This window comes from Silurus meridionalis, chromosome 19 (assembly GCF_014805685.1).
Source record: "Silurus meridionalis isolate SWU-2019-XX chromosome 19, ASM1480568v1, whole genome shotgun sequence".
NCBI classification, from domain to species: domain Eukaryota; kingdom Metazoa; phylum Chordata; class Actinopteri; order Siluriformes; family Siluridae; genus Silurus; species Silurus meridionalis.
In genome coordinates, this window is record NC_060902.1 from 10850174 (window position 1) to 10864571 (window position 14398).

Below are 14398 nucleotides of genomic sequence, written 5' to 3' on the forward strand. Positions count from 1 at the left end.
ATCATTGTTAATATTAAATAGACTACAGTGGACTGGGCTTCTTTAAAATGTCTTCACATTTATTAAACAAATATTATTTATACCAAATATATTCTTTTTTTTTTTTTTTAAGGAACAAGAAAATGTTTCCCCATAAGCTTGTTTCTTCTTTGACTGTTCGACACTTGCTTTAAAAAAATTCCCATAAAATTCAGCAATTCCAAAATAATGTAGTTGCACAAATATACACACCCTTCTTTGCAAAAACACTCCAAAATTGGTCAGATTGCAAGGGCAATTCCTGTGCACAACTCTCTTCAGATCACCCTACACATTTTCATTCGGATTCAGGTCTAGGCTCTGGCTTGGCCATTATAAAACTTTAATCTTCTTTGTGTGAAGTCATTCTTTTGTTGATTTGGATGTATGCTTTGGGTTGTTGTCATGCTGAAAGATTCAGGTGCTCCTCATCTTCAGCTTTCTTGCAAAAGCCTGAAGGTTTTGTGCCAACATTGACTGGTACTGCATATGGAACTGTTCATAATTCCCGCCACCTTGACTAAGGCCCCATTTCCAGCTGAAGAAAAACAACCCCAAATCATGATGATGCTATCACAATGCTTCAACGTAGTTATGGTGTTCTTTTGGTGATGTGCAGTGTTGTCTTTGTGCCAAACATACCTTTAAGGAATAATGGCCAAATTGTACAACCATGGTTTCATCTGACCATAATATATTTTTCTATCATGCTTTTTAGATAAACTTTACATAATCTTTGATATGACACTCATAATTGAGCTCAGACTCCTCATGTTTCCATTGATCATCCTTAAAATATTTCTACAACTTGATTGGAATCCACCTGTGGTAAATGCAGTTGATTGGACATGATTTGGAAAGGCCTGTCTATATAAGGTCCCACAGTTAACAGTGCATGTCAGAGCACAAACCAAGCCATGAAGTCCAAGGAATTGTCCGTAGCCCTCTGAGACAGGATTGTATCAAGGCACAGATCTGGGGTCACCAGGACTCTTCCTAGAACGGGCCACCTGGCCAAACTGAGCAATCGGGAAAGAAGGCTTTAGTCAGGGATGTGACCATGAACCTAATGGTCACTCTGAAAGAGCTCCAGCTCCTTGTAGAGAGTGGAGAACCATCCAGAAAAACAACCATTTCTGCAGCACTCGACCAATCAGCCCTGTATGGAAGAGTTGCCAGAAGGAAGCCACTTCTCAGTAAAAGGCATGTTTTGCAAAAAGTTTGCAAAAAGGCACCTGAAGGCCTCTCAGACCATGAGAAACAAAGAAACAAAGAACTATTTGGCCTGAATGGCAAGTGTCATGTCTGGAGAAAAACAGGCACCATTCATCACCTGGCTAATACCTAAAGTGAAGCATGGTGGTGGAAGCATCATGCTGTAGGGATTTTTTTAAATGGCAGGAACAGACATCCTTGATAAAAACCTGCTCCAGAGCGTTTTGCACCTCAGACTGGGGCAACAGTTGATCTCCCAACAGGACAATGACCCTAAGCACAAGGCCAAGATAACAAAGGAGTGGCTATGGGACAACTCTCTGAATTTCCTTTAGTGGCCCAGCCAGAGCCCAAACATAAATCAGACTGAACAACTCTGGAGAGATCTGAAAATGGCTGTGCACCGACACCCCCGTCCAACCTGATTGAGCTTGAGATGTTCTGCAAAGAAGAATGGGAGAAACTGCCCTGATATAGGTGTGCCAAGCTTGTGGAATAATACACAAAAATATTTGAGGCTGTAATTTGTGCCAAAGGTGCTCCAACAAAGTATTGAGCAAAGGCTGTGAATACTAATGTACATGTAATTTTTTTATTATTATTTAATTATTTATGAATTTGCAAAGATTTCAAACACACTTCTTTCACATTATCATTATGGGGTATTGTTTGTAGAATTTCAAGGAAAATAATTAATTTAATCCATTTTGGAATAAGGCTGTAGCACTGGGGTGGGCAAGCTTGCCTGGTTTCATGCGGCTCTTACGTTCATATCGAAGTTTGTGTTTGTGTTTTTTTTTATGTGCGTGTTCGCTTCACTTGAGTTTATTACGCTATTTTCGTCAAATGTGCATGTGCATGAGATGAAAATACCGCAAAGTTTCCCAGTAGGGGCAAGCTCATTTAAGTAAACAATTTGTGTCAAGTTCGCTCTCAAAATGGCAGGGAAAAATGCACAGCAAAACGAAAAATATAAAGATGAACACAGGACGTTTTTAACAGAGTGGGAGAGTTTACTGTAATTTCCGGACTAATAAACCCCCCACAATATAAGCCACACCCACTGAATTTGACAAAGATTTTTATTTTGAACATAAATAAACCGCACCTGTCTATAAGCCACAGGTGCCTACACTGAAACTAATTAACTTTACACAGGCTTTAACGAAACAGTGCCTGTTACACGGCTTGTATCTAAACTGTAGACTACCAAGAAAGTCATTGTTCACTGTCTTCCTCCTTCCTTTTACAACTATTTCTCTTGAGAGTTTTTCTTTTGGCATCGTTGTGCATTTAAAAATCACCATCGGTGAAGATTTTCTCCCGATGCCATGCAGCTCAGAACACAGGTGAAGTGCATTTTTTCAGGCCCGGTTGTTTTCAGTGTGACGAATGATTTCCATTTCCTGTTGACAGTTAGAGTGAGCGGCAGGTCAAACGTCAGAGGAACATCATCCATATTTATGATGTGGTGCGGCCCGATTCAGTGGGAGCACGATTTAATATAAAGAGTTTCATTGTTTCAAAAATGTCTTAGTGACGTTGTTAAAATCTTGTCTCCTAAAAACGCAACTAAAACTAAAACGCATGGTATCAGACGTCCAAATGTCCCGCCACACTGTTCAACACAGAATATCGGACATTAACACGGCTATTGAATCAAGTTGCGGCCTGGGTTCGATCCCTGGTCAGGGAACCAACCCCAGCCATTAGGGTTGCACAAGCCAGTGCACTCTTAGTGCCGGTCCCAAGCCTTGATAAATGGGGAGGGTTGCGTTAGGAAGGGCATCCAGTGTAAAAACATGTGCCAAATCTAACATGCAGATAATATGATAATCTGCTGTAGCGACCCCTAATGGGAGAAGCCGAAAGAAAGTTTTATTGAATCACAGTTGCACTCTGACTTTCAAATGTGAGTATTTTAGTGTCGCATTGGATGAGAGTTGTATCATACAAGACAAGCCTTAGTTGGCAATATTTGTACGGTCTGTGTCAAACGATTGTGTGATCAAAGAAGAACTCCTTGATATTGTGCAATTAAAAGACAGAACCCATGGCATAGATGTAAAAGAAACAATAATGGCTGCATTTGCGAAAGCAAATCTGCCCATACCGAAACTAACTGCAAGTTTGTGAGAGTTTGTGTTTGTGAGACAGTGCACACAATGTTCATTGTTGAAAATGACTGGCCTGTGGTCTTAGTACTGTAGGAGTCAATTTATCATGTTGGTGTGTCACATTTACAATAAATCTGGGCAGAGGTAAAATAAAGCAGAGGTGTGTGCACGTGTAAGAGGAAGGGATGGGTGATGTTTACGTGTGCCCATGTGTTTGATGTGGCTCTTTGCGGTAGCACAGTAAAAAAATGGTCTTGGTCTCTGACTGGTTGGCCACCCCTGCTGTAGCATAACAAAATGTGAAAAAAGTAAAACGGTGTGAATACTTTCCAGATGCACTACCTAGACATATGAAGAATATGGGATATTGTTGTCACATTCACTACACAGTCAATACATTCCAGGATTTCCTGCAGCTTCTTTAATGTCACTGTAGGCCTCTTAGCAGCCTCCCTGTCTTTTCATATATTTTGGAGGACATTTTGGTAATTTTACTGTTGCACTGCATTTTCCCCACTTGATGATGACTGTCCCCACTGTGCTCCATGGTATATCTAATGCCTTGGAAATTATTTTGTACCCTTCTCTTGACTGATGTCTTTTAAACGTAAGAAAACTTCTAAAATGATTTATCTTGGTCAATCACAGAAACCGGGCATTTTATCAAGAGTGCGTAATCTTTATGTATCCACAGCATATGTACAAAAGTGAGTACCCCTCACATTTCTACACCCTAAGTAAACATGGCAAAACTGTGTCAAAAGTGTAAATATTTTGTGAGCGCACCATTGTTAACTAACACTGCCTTAATCCTCCTAGGCATGGATTTCACCAACATTTATTAAAAATTTCAATCTTTCATTGTGTGAGGTATAGATGGCAGACCCTACAATTGCCATTGTAACAATGTACAACAACATTGTATCAGTGTCCAAAGATATGTATGTGGTTTCAAAGTGTTACTTCATGTACACTATATGGACACAATTACTTGGATGCCTGACTTTTCCAGCCATATATAGTTCTTCCACAAAGTTTGTGTTCCAGCATGATACCCCTGTGCACAAAGTGAGCTCCATGAACATATGGTTAACATGGGTTGGATGGGAAGATTATGAGTGGTATGCTATTGAGCTGACTAGTGAACACCCTTTGGATGAATTGTAGCCCTGATTGCCTGCCAGGCCTCTTAAGCTACACCATGCCTGATTTTACAAACACCCTTGTGTTAGTTGAATGAGCACAAATCTCCACAAGCACACTGAAACCTAGTGGAACACCTTCCCAGAGTTCCATAGAGTGTTGATTAATAAACAGCAAAAGCGGACTAAATGTAGAAAAAGATTTTCAAAAAGCACATATTAATCTTATGGTCAGGGATCCACAAGAACATTTCTTCATAAGAAGTAGAATGTGTAGCTCAGGGGTCGGCAACCTTCACCACACAAAGAGCCATTTGGACCTGTTTCCCACAGAAAAGAAAACACTGGGAGCCACAAAACCCTTTTGACATTTAAACTAAAATAACACACATGTAACGGTTTTTTTTTTTTGCCTTTATGCTATGTATAATCAAACCATAATGTGTTGCATTTATGAAATAGAAAATGAAATTACATTTCTGCATGCAACAATTTTTTTTTTAACTCCTTAAAAAAAGACATTGGGTTGAAGGTTACTTTCAAGTAAAATACTCAATGTCTATTTGAGTCCTTCTTGTATTTATGAAAAGAACGCCGAACATAAATTATCCACCGGCAGCAAACCAAAAATGCCGTCCTCTTCTGTGTGCCGTCAACCAAAGTTGAAGAAGTCGCGTGCCGGTGGGTGTCGCACATTAGCGGTTGTGACGCATATGAAGAGCGACAAAAAACTTTACACGTTTTATTTAGATTTCCAAAATCACCAAAATCTTCAAATTTAGAATTACATTTTAAAAACTAACGAACTAAAATAAAATACGTTTTAATTAAATACTCATTATTTATTTTCCAAAGCCACAGGGAGTCGCAGAAGAGGTATGAAAGAGCCGCAGGTTGCCGACCCCTGGTGTAGCTTGACCGAGAGAGAGAGAGAACGGGACGGGACGACGACCCCTCTGCACACATTTGTTGAACCAAAAGTTTACATCCAACCAAATGTTTACATGTACAGCATTTATTTTGTATTTGTATATGGATAATCCATTTGCACAACCTTCTGTACTGGTTGGTGCTACGTGTTTTTTTTTTTTGCACTAAATGTTGCGCTTGCTGTTTTTGTTATTTTTTTGGATGTAGCACCTTGGTCCTGGGGAAACCTGGGGTTTCGTTTCACTGTGTACTGCACAGTATATGGTTAATAAATAATGATAAAGCCTACTTGACCTGATTAAAATGTAGTGACTGGATTAACAGTATTATGACACACAGTCAAGAAATATAGCTAAATTAAGTTGCGTATGTGTATACATAAAGAAAAATATTTGGAGAGATAAAGGTCTACAGAACATTTAAAAAAATAAAAAAAATTAACACATAACTTACAATGAAAGTGTGTGTCCTTGTGCACTCTACTTACACCAAATTGGGCATTTGGAGGGCCTCACTTATGACTCACTAAAGTCCTGGTTAGAGCTCCATAGAAATACCTGATGTCATTTTTGCTGCAGCTGAAAAGCTTTTTTTTAACAGCTACAGCATGGCACAATGTTAAATATGAAACACTACTAGGTGGGGGAAAAAAAAAAATTTATATACATATATATATATATATATACACATATACATATACATATATATATATATATATATATATATATATATATATATATATATATATATACACACACACACACACACACACACACACACACATATACACACACAAATAATTATGGCAAAAAACATTTGAGTCCCCCTATTTTTAATAAAAAAAAAAAAGCACACAAATTTAACTTCTGACCTGAAACATGACAAATAAACCAGCATCATGGCTTTATTTGAAATGAACTGTTTATCAAGGACTTTACAAAATCAAGTCTTAATTAGAAAAAGACAATGCATCAAAATCCATGATGGTCTCTATGAACACACAGGATCTCATCAATCATTTTAAGTTTCCTTCAGCTCATAGAGCCCAAAACACTGCATGTAAATATTTAACCAAAGTAACAGGATTTTAATCCATTCAAAAAATTCAATAGTTGTAGTTTTGTGTGGCTAACTGTACATATCTTCTAGTGGATTTCATGCCAATCACAAATACGATGTGTGGAAGAAAACAAACCCTGAAAACTGTATAAACAAGGGGTCAAAAGGCCCACCAAGAAAGAGAACAAAATAAAAAGCCTGTACATACAAATCTACCACATAAACTGCTTTAATGCCCAGGTGATGTAAGGGCAAAACATACACAAAGGTGTCAAAGCTTGCAGGAATTGAATAATATTTAGCCAAAATTATTAAAAAGAGAAAGCTGGAAAAACTGAAGCTTAAGGAATCACCGACGAGTAGGCATAAGCAGCTGTGTAGCTTGTACTGACTCAGGGAAAAGGTTGTGGTATGTTGGCAGAGGGACATATGCTGCTTTGATCATTTTACCTGTTAAAAAAAAAAGAAAAAAGAAAAATTGAATAAGAATTACAGTGTCCAAAATGTTATTTACTATGTACTGAATTTGACATAGCACTTACCTCCAAACCAACGTCCATGTAGTGCACTAACAGCAGCCATTGCAGCAGGGATGCTTGGGCACTTTACATATACATTTCCCTATTTTATATATAAAAAAATATAGATATGTAAATATATAAAAAACAAACAGTATAATATATTATATATATATTATATATATATATAGAAATGCTTAATATATTCATCACAGTTTGTAAAATACTGAACTACACAAACATGAACACAGGTTAATGCTCTCAAACGAAGAAATTCATTAGCTAACCCAACAGGCAAATTAAAGCTTCAATTATCTACCCAGACTCATGCTGTGGATGTGGACAAACCAAACAGCCTAAGTTAAATGTTGGTACCCGACAAAAGCACAATCACCTAGTTAAGTATATTTAAACAGACCAAACGTTAACAAGAATAGAAATCCCCAAGAAAATGCAACGCCTTCCTCCGCATCCACTTCTTAAAAATTACAAAAATAAATAAAAAATGTACGTTTATATTCAAACACATTGAGTTTGGGGGAAAATATTTTTTTTAAACATATGCATTCTCAGAATCAAAATAATCCTTGACTCCAGTTTGTTCTAAACCAAAGAAAAGAAAACCAAAAACTGGAAGAAAATAACATTTCTAAATAACAATGTGGATTTTTTTTTTTCCATTTAAAACAGGAACATATTTTGCATCTGAGATTAACATTGCATGGTCATTCTCAAAATATCCCACTACTTATATCTGCCAAAGACTATACTTTTGCATATTAATCCTAAGTGCCAATATACCAATGAGAGCATGAATACATTTTATAAAGATCACAAACCTCAGTAGATTTCTTGTCCACATATATATGAATCACTCCACCATGTTTGTTACATTCTTCAATCACATCATCTTGTATTTCAATATCCCATCCATGGTCATTCTCCCTATCAATAGGACAACATGGACATATTAAACTTGACAGTAATGTACATTATATACATGTATCAATTTTCAAATGTTGTCTATGACACTTACGAATTTGGATCAAACATGTTGGAAAGTTGGAAGCAGTGTGTGGCAATAGGCTGAGATGGTAGATTGAGAGGTTGATTTGTATTTTGTAGGTTGACATTGATATTGAAACTTAATCCAGGATTCATAGCCGCTAGAACAATGAGAAACAATGAGAATATATAAAAAATAAAAAACACAAAATGGAACACTAGTTGCATTAAACGGTCATTTAATTTAAAAAATACCTGTAGCTGCTGCCATTGCCACCATGGAGTTGCTCATCTGAAGAGCCTGCTGTGCAGCAGGAGGAATCTGCAGACCAGTCCCTTCAAAAAAATTAAAAAAAAAATAAAAAAAAAGGAAAGAAATGTTAATTCTCTCAGTCTTTGGCAGCTGTTCCTCAGTAACAATTAAAGGCATCAGAAAAGTTTACCTTCAGCCAGCCTGGCCATCAGCTGCAGCCTCCCAGTGGTGCCCAGGTCAATTCCAGTCCTTTCAAGTTCATCATTATCCAGGAAAGAGCTGGCAGTAGAGGCATCAGTGCGCTCAGTCACATGACCCACTTTCATTGGCCTGCCAGCCAATTCAAAGCCATTTAGCTGTTCTAAGGCTTTCTTTGCACACTCTGCATCAGAAAACTGAATAAAGACAAAAATAAATCATTTTTCAGCTACACAATTATTTTCACAGCTTTTTACAATTTTTGAGCACTCTCTTAAATAGATTTTTTACTCTTACGCACAGTGATAAAGCCATATCCTTTGGATCGCCCCGTTTCACTATCCATCATAAGCTGAATACTATCAATCTGTTTGGAAGACAAATGCAAAGAAAAACAGTCAAATACAAATGTTTGTTCAAATGACAGTACAAGCATAAAGCAAAGTAAGACAGATAGGCCATGCACTACAGCCTTGAACAAAAAAAAAAAAAAAAAGACTTCACCCGTCCAAATGGCTCAAATATCCCTCTGAGCATGTCCTCTGTAATGTTAAAATGCAGCGAGCCAACATACAGCCTCATAGGTCCAGCACTGCCTTTCTGAAGGTTGTTGGCCATTGCAGCTGCTCTGTTCTTTTCAGCCTAGAAAAGAGCAACAAGAACAAATACACTATCGTGGGATAGATTTACAGGCATTCACATACAAATTGTACATCCATTTTCTTTATAAAGATGTTTTGGGACAATATCCATCATTAAAAGCATTATACAAATAAAACCGAATTGAACCACAAATATTATGTAATTATCTGCTGTAGAACAACAACGCTTACCTGTGAAGCCTGAACTATGATTGGTACGCCGAGAAGCCTTTGGCCAGACAGACCAATTGCCAGTGGTACAGAGGTGGCATCCACAAATTCAATGTAGGCAATTCCCTTAGACCTTCTGGAGTTTCTGTCAGAGATCATTCTCACATCTCTTACCTATTAAAAAAAAAAAAAAAAAGACGTGTGTTAAAACCATACAAAAGAATTTCAGAATTTCGAGGAACTGGCTCACCAAAATGATGCTGAGCTACTGACTTTCCCCACAGCAGAGAAGAATTCTTCCAAATCCCGTGGCCGAATTCTGGCGGCAAGCTGCATGCAAAAAACTGTGCGGGCATCTCTTTCCTCTGGTGTGAGATTATCTATAGGCTGTCTGTAAAAGAAAAAATAATTATAGCAATCCTTCAGTAGACATCATTAAATAAAATAAAAATAAAAAGCTGGAGCTTACCTGATAGGACTTTTATCTCGTCTAAAAGGGCTGCGACTCCTAGATTTTTTCCGGCTGCATGAAAGACATTCTGTTAGTATTTCTAACACAATTTTTCACCTTCGACTCATACACTGAACGGTCAACTACCCACGCACAACAAAAATAGTATCATAGAAACCTTAGTTTGATGACAGGCAGTGGGCCAGTCTTCCCCCTGGAACCACCATTAAATTTCAGGCCAGAACTGTGATTTAAAAACAAGGTTTATCTCAGCAGCGACTTCTATCGGTCCACTGCTTATGGTAATCATGAAACTTTTAGGTTTAATTTGAGACCAGGCAAAGTTTGATCATTTCACCATTTCATTGAGAGCCAGCAGCCATAATTACATATTCGCACAAACAAGTATGAAGAAAATGTGGTTTTGTAAGATTCACACAAAAGGTTTTTGAATAAATACACTTGAAAGAAAATCAGTAATGGAGAAACTGTAAAATCTAAACAAAGGGCAGAATACATACAAAGTTGTTTTGAAGCGTCCTCCACGCTCCCTGCTCCTGGAACGGCTGCGTCTCCTTTCTCGGCTCCGACTACGTTTCCTTTCCCGGCTCCGGCTCCTCTTTCGCTCACGACTCTTCTCCCGGCTTCGGCTCTTCTTGCGGTCCCGGCTCTTGCTTCTCTTTTTCTCCCTGCTTCTGCTACGACTTCGGCTCTTCTTTTTCCTTTGTACATAAGTTTGTACATGTCAATTTGCACGTTAACTCCAATGTAATCTGCTGGTCATGACTGCAATTCTGCAGAAACACTTACAGCGATTTTCAATTTAATCCATTCAGGTCTCTAAAAGAATATATAAATTCTAATTCAGCACAATCACAATAATTATTTGTTTAAAATATGTAAAATTAAGACAGACTTACTTCTTGCTCCGTTCTTCATGCCCATTGGAACTTATGGACTTGGTCTCATCCTAAGCAGGGTCGATAGAAGAACATCATGAGGAGGACGGCGTAACATTGCAAGTCGTAAGGATAAGGGGGAGTGGGAACAAAAAAGAATATAATATGGTCATTAAATATGTGTACTTTACAAAATTTGTGGAGGAGAGTGACAGAAAAGGGTCATTAGAACCACAAGGCTGCCGTTTTCTTCCTTCCTTACTAATGCTTATGCTGCGTATGTGGTACGGTGAGTAAGTCAAGAGCTAGTTCTATGCTGTAAATGTAGAAAATTGCATATTTAGTGATTTCATTCTTAAAGCAGCCTGAAAGGTTCTGTACCAAGGCTATCTGTGCCTATAAGACCCAAAGTGGCAATGCTAGCAGCCAGCCACTAAGTGAGCTCCTGTGGTGGATGCCATTCCAGTGATCTTCACCCCATTTGCCTTCGTGGATTGTAAGAGTTCGATGCCACCTCTGTCACACATCTCGCCCTGAAGCAAACAGGGATTCACACGGCTTAGTAATATCGACTCCCGAAGAACATCTAAAGCTGAGATGTTCTTTAATCTACCTAACAATGTGCATGAGTGCCTTAAAACAATGTGGCCATTTGCATTCAGTAGAAAAGGTCTCTTTTGACTGAAAACTTTAATAGGCAAAAGCCATCATTTTCTTTATCTGAGACCAATGAAATAGCCACACATTGGTATATGAAAGTCAACTGCATGCATAAATGCTAAATACAATGAATTTCCAGTTAATTACATCAATGAGTTAATTATAGGTTATGATGTACATCTTTGTTTATTTCCAATCCTGTCAAAAACATGGAGTGCATGGAATTGCTTGTATGGCATGTCTATACTTCTAACATAAAAGCCATAATGAAATTACTTAAGGCATGCAAATTAGAATTATCCTTCAATAGTGACTTTTAAGTTATACTCAATACCAAATGTAAGGGTAGGTGCTAAAATTACCATGCATACAAAAGTGTGAATAGTCTCCAAGGACTTCATACCAGCACTTAAGTTCATGTGCATCCACTGCATTTACTTTCTCGGCACCAAAAGAAAAACAAATCTAATCACCCTAAATATTTTCAACCATGGGTACCACAGTACATCAATATATGGGGCAATTACTACCTTCATTTTTTTGACAGTTCACACTGGAATTCATGGGAGTAGAGGTGAGATATAGGCATGTCTACAAAAAGAGATAGATGGGCATTTATTCATTGAAACCACTATCATATAAACAAAACACATGGTATATATCTGTACATAAACTAGCGAAAACAAGGCGTAGACTGGATTGCACTTTCAATTACATGTAATAGTTTAGAATAAATAAAATACCCTATTTATTCGTGGCTAAATGAAAATACCCACCTTTTTAAAGGGCGCCTCAAGCATGGCTTCGATGTCAAAGTCGTCGGCCATGATGTCGGAGATCTGCGTATAAAAACAAACACACAATTATTGTACATATTTATAAATTACACTGACAGCGTTCTGCTCCGAGACACAGTTCATAATCCGCGATCACCATGTATTTACATTTTTAATGCTCGATTGCAATGAAAGGTCAAAACTTTGTGGACAAATTTGGGAGCGCGGACAACTCCGACATAACTTATAGCTATGCTATATATGGCTGACTAGCTAAGGTTTCTTCGACACGCACGCACGCAACTCAAATATACCACAAGGTCAAATTTGGCAAATTAGCAAACTAAATTGCATTACAAATGAACATTTCCTCGAATAGTAGCCTAAAACATTACTCTGATCATATAAAAGCGATTTCCCAGACAATAAATACGGCTTAGCAAACTAGGCCTCGGCGTTAACGGCGATGTGGGCAACAGGCTAACAACTAACCAGGTAAGATTAGCAAAGAAAACAATGCAAATGTGATATTTGGCTTATACATTTTTGCTCATGTTCATAAATAATGTATTTACTGCTGACAAACCATTAATTAGTGGACTATCTTTATTTAACGTCAACGTCTCCGTTTTTCCGCCTTACCGTGTTACAGCGGCCTGCTAGATTCCCCGTTTAAACACAGCCTTCTTCACTATAGAGCTCTTACAGCCCGATTTCTCCAATGCCAAAAGTGGGCAAAACGCGTATTTATTTATTTTTTATTTTTTACAACCGTTGCTTAAACAAATATTACAATTAATATAGAATTATGTGCTAGAATAGTATTCTGTGTCCGACTTCTCCGTCAGGCTGTGGCGTGCTGATGGCAAACTATTATGGCGCACGAAAGGTCCTTGTTGCATAAGATGCATTTCGGGATTGACCCACTAGAGGCGCTCACGAGTACTGCGTCCGGGGGGGGGCAGTTTCCTATCCACCGATACTGTTTCGATTGGCTGGTGGACTCGCAGTCACGTACAGTGGATATAAAAAGCCTACACAACCTTTGCAGTTTTTTTAAATATAAAGACAGAAATGACCACACACATGTCAGACATGTTACATCTTTAATTTGATCTTCCAACAAACAGAAAGAAATATTTAATAATTGGGAAACATTTGAATAAAAATAATCTTTAACACACTTATATAAGCACAAGTCTGCACACCCCTTCCAATTAATACTTTGTGGAAGCACTTTTACTCAGCGCTCTACAACGGCTTATATCTAAACAGTAGCCGACCAAGTAAGTCATTGTTCACTGTTTTCCTCCATCCTTTCACAACTGCAGTGGTACCTTAACCTACGAGTGCACGAATGGACATAGGATCATTTCTCAGTGCACCTAAACCATATCTTTATAAGTACAATTTTACTGTATTATTTGTCCCCTTCAAAAATTGCTCATGAGAAATTTTTTTATTGCCCCCCCCCTACTGTTAAATGAAATTTACGCCCATGAGTCTTTGTAAATAAGTCTCTATTGACTTTACACATTTAGACTTTGGACTTTTATTCCACTCTGCAAAAATGTAAAGTTCCTTCAAATTGCCTTGGTATCTTGTGTGTACATCTCTTTTTAGGTCATTCCATAGTCTTGATGGGATTGCGGTTTGGGCTCTGGCAGTTCTATTCCACGACTTTATCCTTTTCCGGAGTCATGCCTTCGTTGGTTCTGATGTTTGGCTCATAGCTATCAAATTATGCATGTGTAGAATTTTTTTGATCCACTGTAGATCATGTTCTCAGATAGCAGCAACTATATTTGCTATTTTATGTTAACTTATGCTGTATTTTGTATGGAAGGTGTATTGCTCCCATCAGGCTGAATACATTCATAGTATGTATGTATTCATATTTTTTGCATACTTCTTACGGCAGTGGTGAGCAAACTTCAGCCCATTTAGTGGTGTAATCTGGCCCGTTTAGTATTTACAGAATTGTCCTAAAGACTGTATTCAATTTGCCTTTTTTTCTGATATACCCTGCATTTCCAGTTGATTCCACTGATATTCATTTTTCACCTTTGCAACTGAATTGAGCATAGACCAACAGTGCTGAGTTGTTATACAAGGACTGGACAGCTAAATATATATTTTTCACTGCAGTCTGATCAAAGGCTGTATGAATTATTTGCCATGAATCTGTATGCGGTTTTCAAAGACACAATTTTTCCACCAAGCCTGCAATCAATGCAAGAAAAGGTGAATTCTGCTGAGAGATTAGCAGTCAATTTACAGGCTCAGCAAAATATCTGGGTGACCAGCAACATCTTTCCCAATAAAATTGAATGAAAGTTTTGCTC

The 14398-nt window shown here is 37.9% G+C and overlaps 1 protein-coding gene and 1 long non-coding RNA gene across 8 annotated transcripts; one reads left to right on the forward strand and one right to left on the reverse strand.

The window, feature by feature from the left end:
- Positions 1 to 6301: 6301 nt before the first annotated feature.
- On the reverse strand, positions 6302 to 12965 carry rbm39a (RNA binding motif protein 39a). 7 transcript variants are annotated; one of them, XM_046875340.1, is made up of 18 exons: positions 12696 to 12963; positions 12054 to 12116; positions 11808 to 11868; positions 10999 to 11150; positions 10639 to 10688; positions 10529 to 10558; positions 10240 to 10440; positions 9737 to 9790; positions 9541 to 9658; positions 9289 to 9441; positions 8960 to 9097; positions 8757 to 8822; positions 8448 to 8652; positions 8260 to 8340; positions 8036 to 8165; positions 7839 to 7944; positions 7024 to 7102; positions 6302 to 6931 (listed from the first exon to the last, which is right to left on the reverse strand). In XM_046875340.1, the coding sequence occupies exons 9-18, from the start codon at positions 9601 to 9603 to the stop codon at positions 6831 to 6833; spliced, it is 1122 nt and encodes a 373-aa protein (XP_046731296.1). In that variant the 5' UTR covers positions 9604 to 9658; positions 9737 to 9790; positions 10240 to 10440; positions 10529 to 10558; positions 10639 to 10688; positions 10999 to 11150; positions 11808 to 11868; positions 12054 to 12116; positions 12696 to 12963; the 3' UTR covers positions 6302 to 6830. The 7 variants fall into 7 exon arrangements, with proteins under 7 accessions (XP_046731296.1, XP_046731294.1, XP_046731297.1 ...); XM_046875338.1 differs by lacking the exons at positions 10529 to 10558; positions 10999 to 11150 and adding an exon at positions 9897 to 9962 and having other exon boundaries at positions 12696 to 12964; XM_046875341.1 differs by lacking the exon at positions 10999 to 11150.
- On the forward strand, positions 12146 to 14394 carry LOC124402360. Its single transcript, XR_006928702.1, has 2 exons — positions 12146 to 12548; positions 13677 to 14394. It is a non-coding gene; the product is annotated as an uncharacterized LOC124402360 (long non-coding RNA).
- The last annotated feature ends 4 nt before the right edge of the window (positions 14395 to 14398 follow it).

Bases quoted from the DNA above. Each gene is read 5' to 3' on its own strand.
- rbm39a (XM_046875336.1), bottom strand. From the start codon at position 12,104: ATGGCCGACGACTTTGACATCGAAGCCATGCTTGAGGCGCCCTTTAAA. The intron at 9,791-9,896 runs GTTTCTATGATA...TCTTTCATGCAG, and splicing joins CTGCCTGTCATCAAACTAAG to CCGGAAAAAATCTAGGAGTC. The intron at 9,098-9,288 runs GTAAGCGTTGTT...GCTCTTTTCTAG, and splicing joins TCATAGTTCAGGCTTCACAG to GCTGAAAAGAACAGAGCAGC.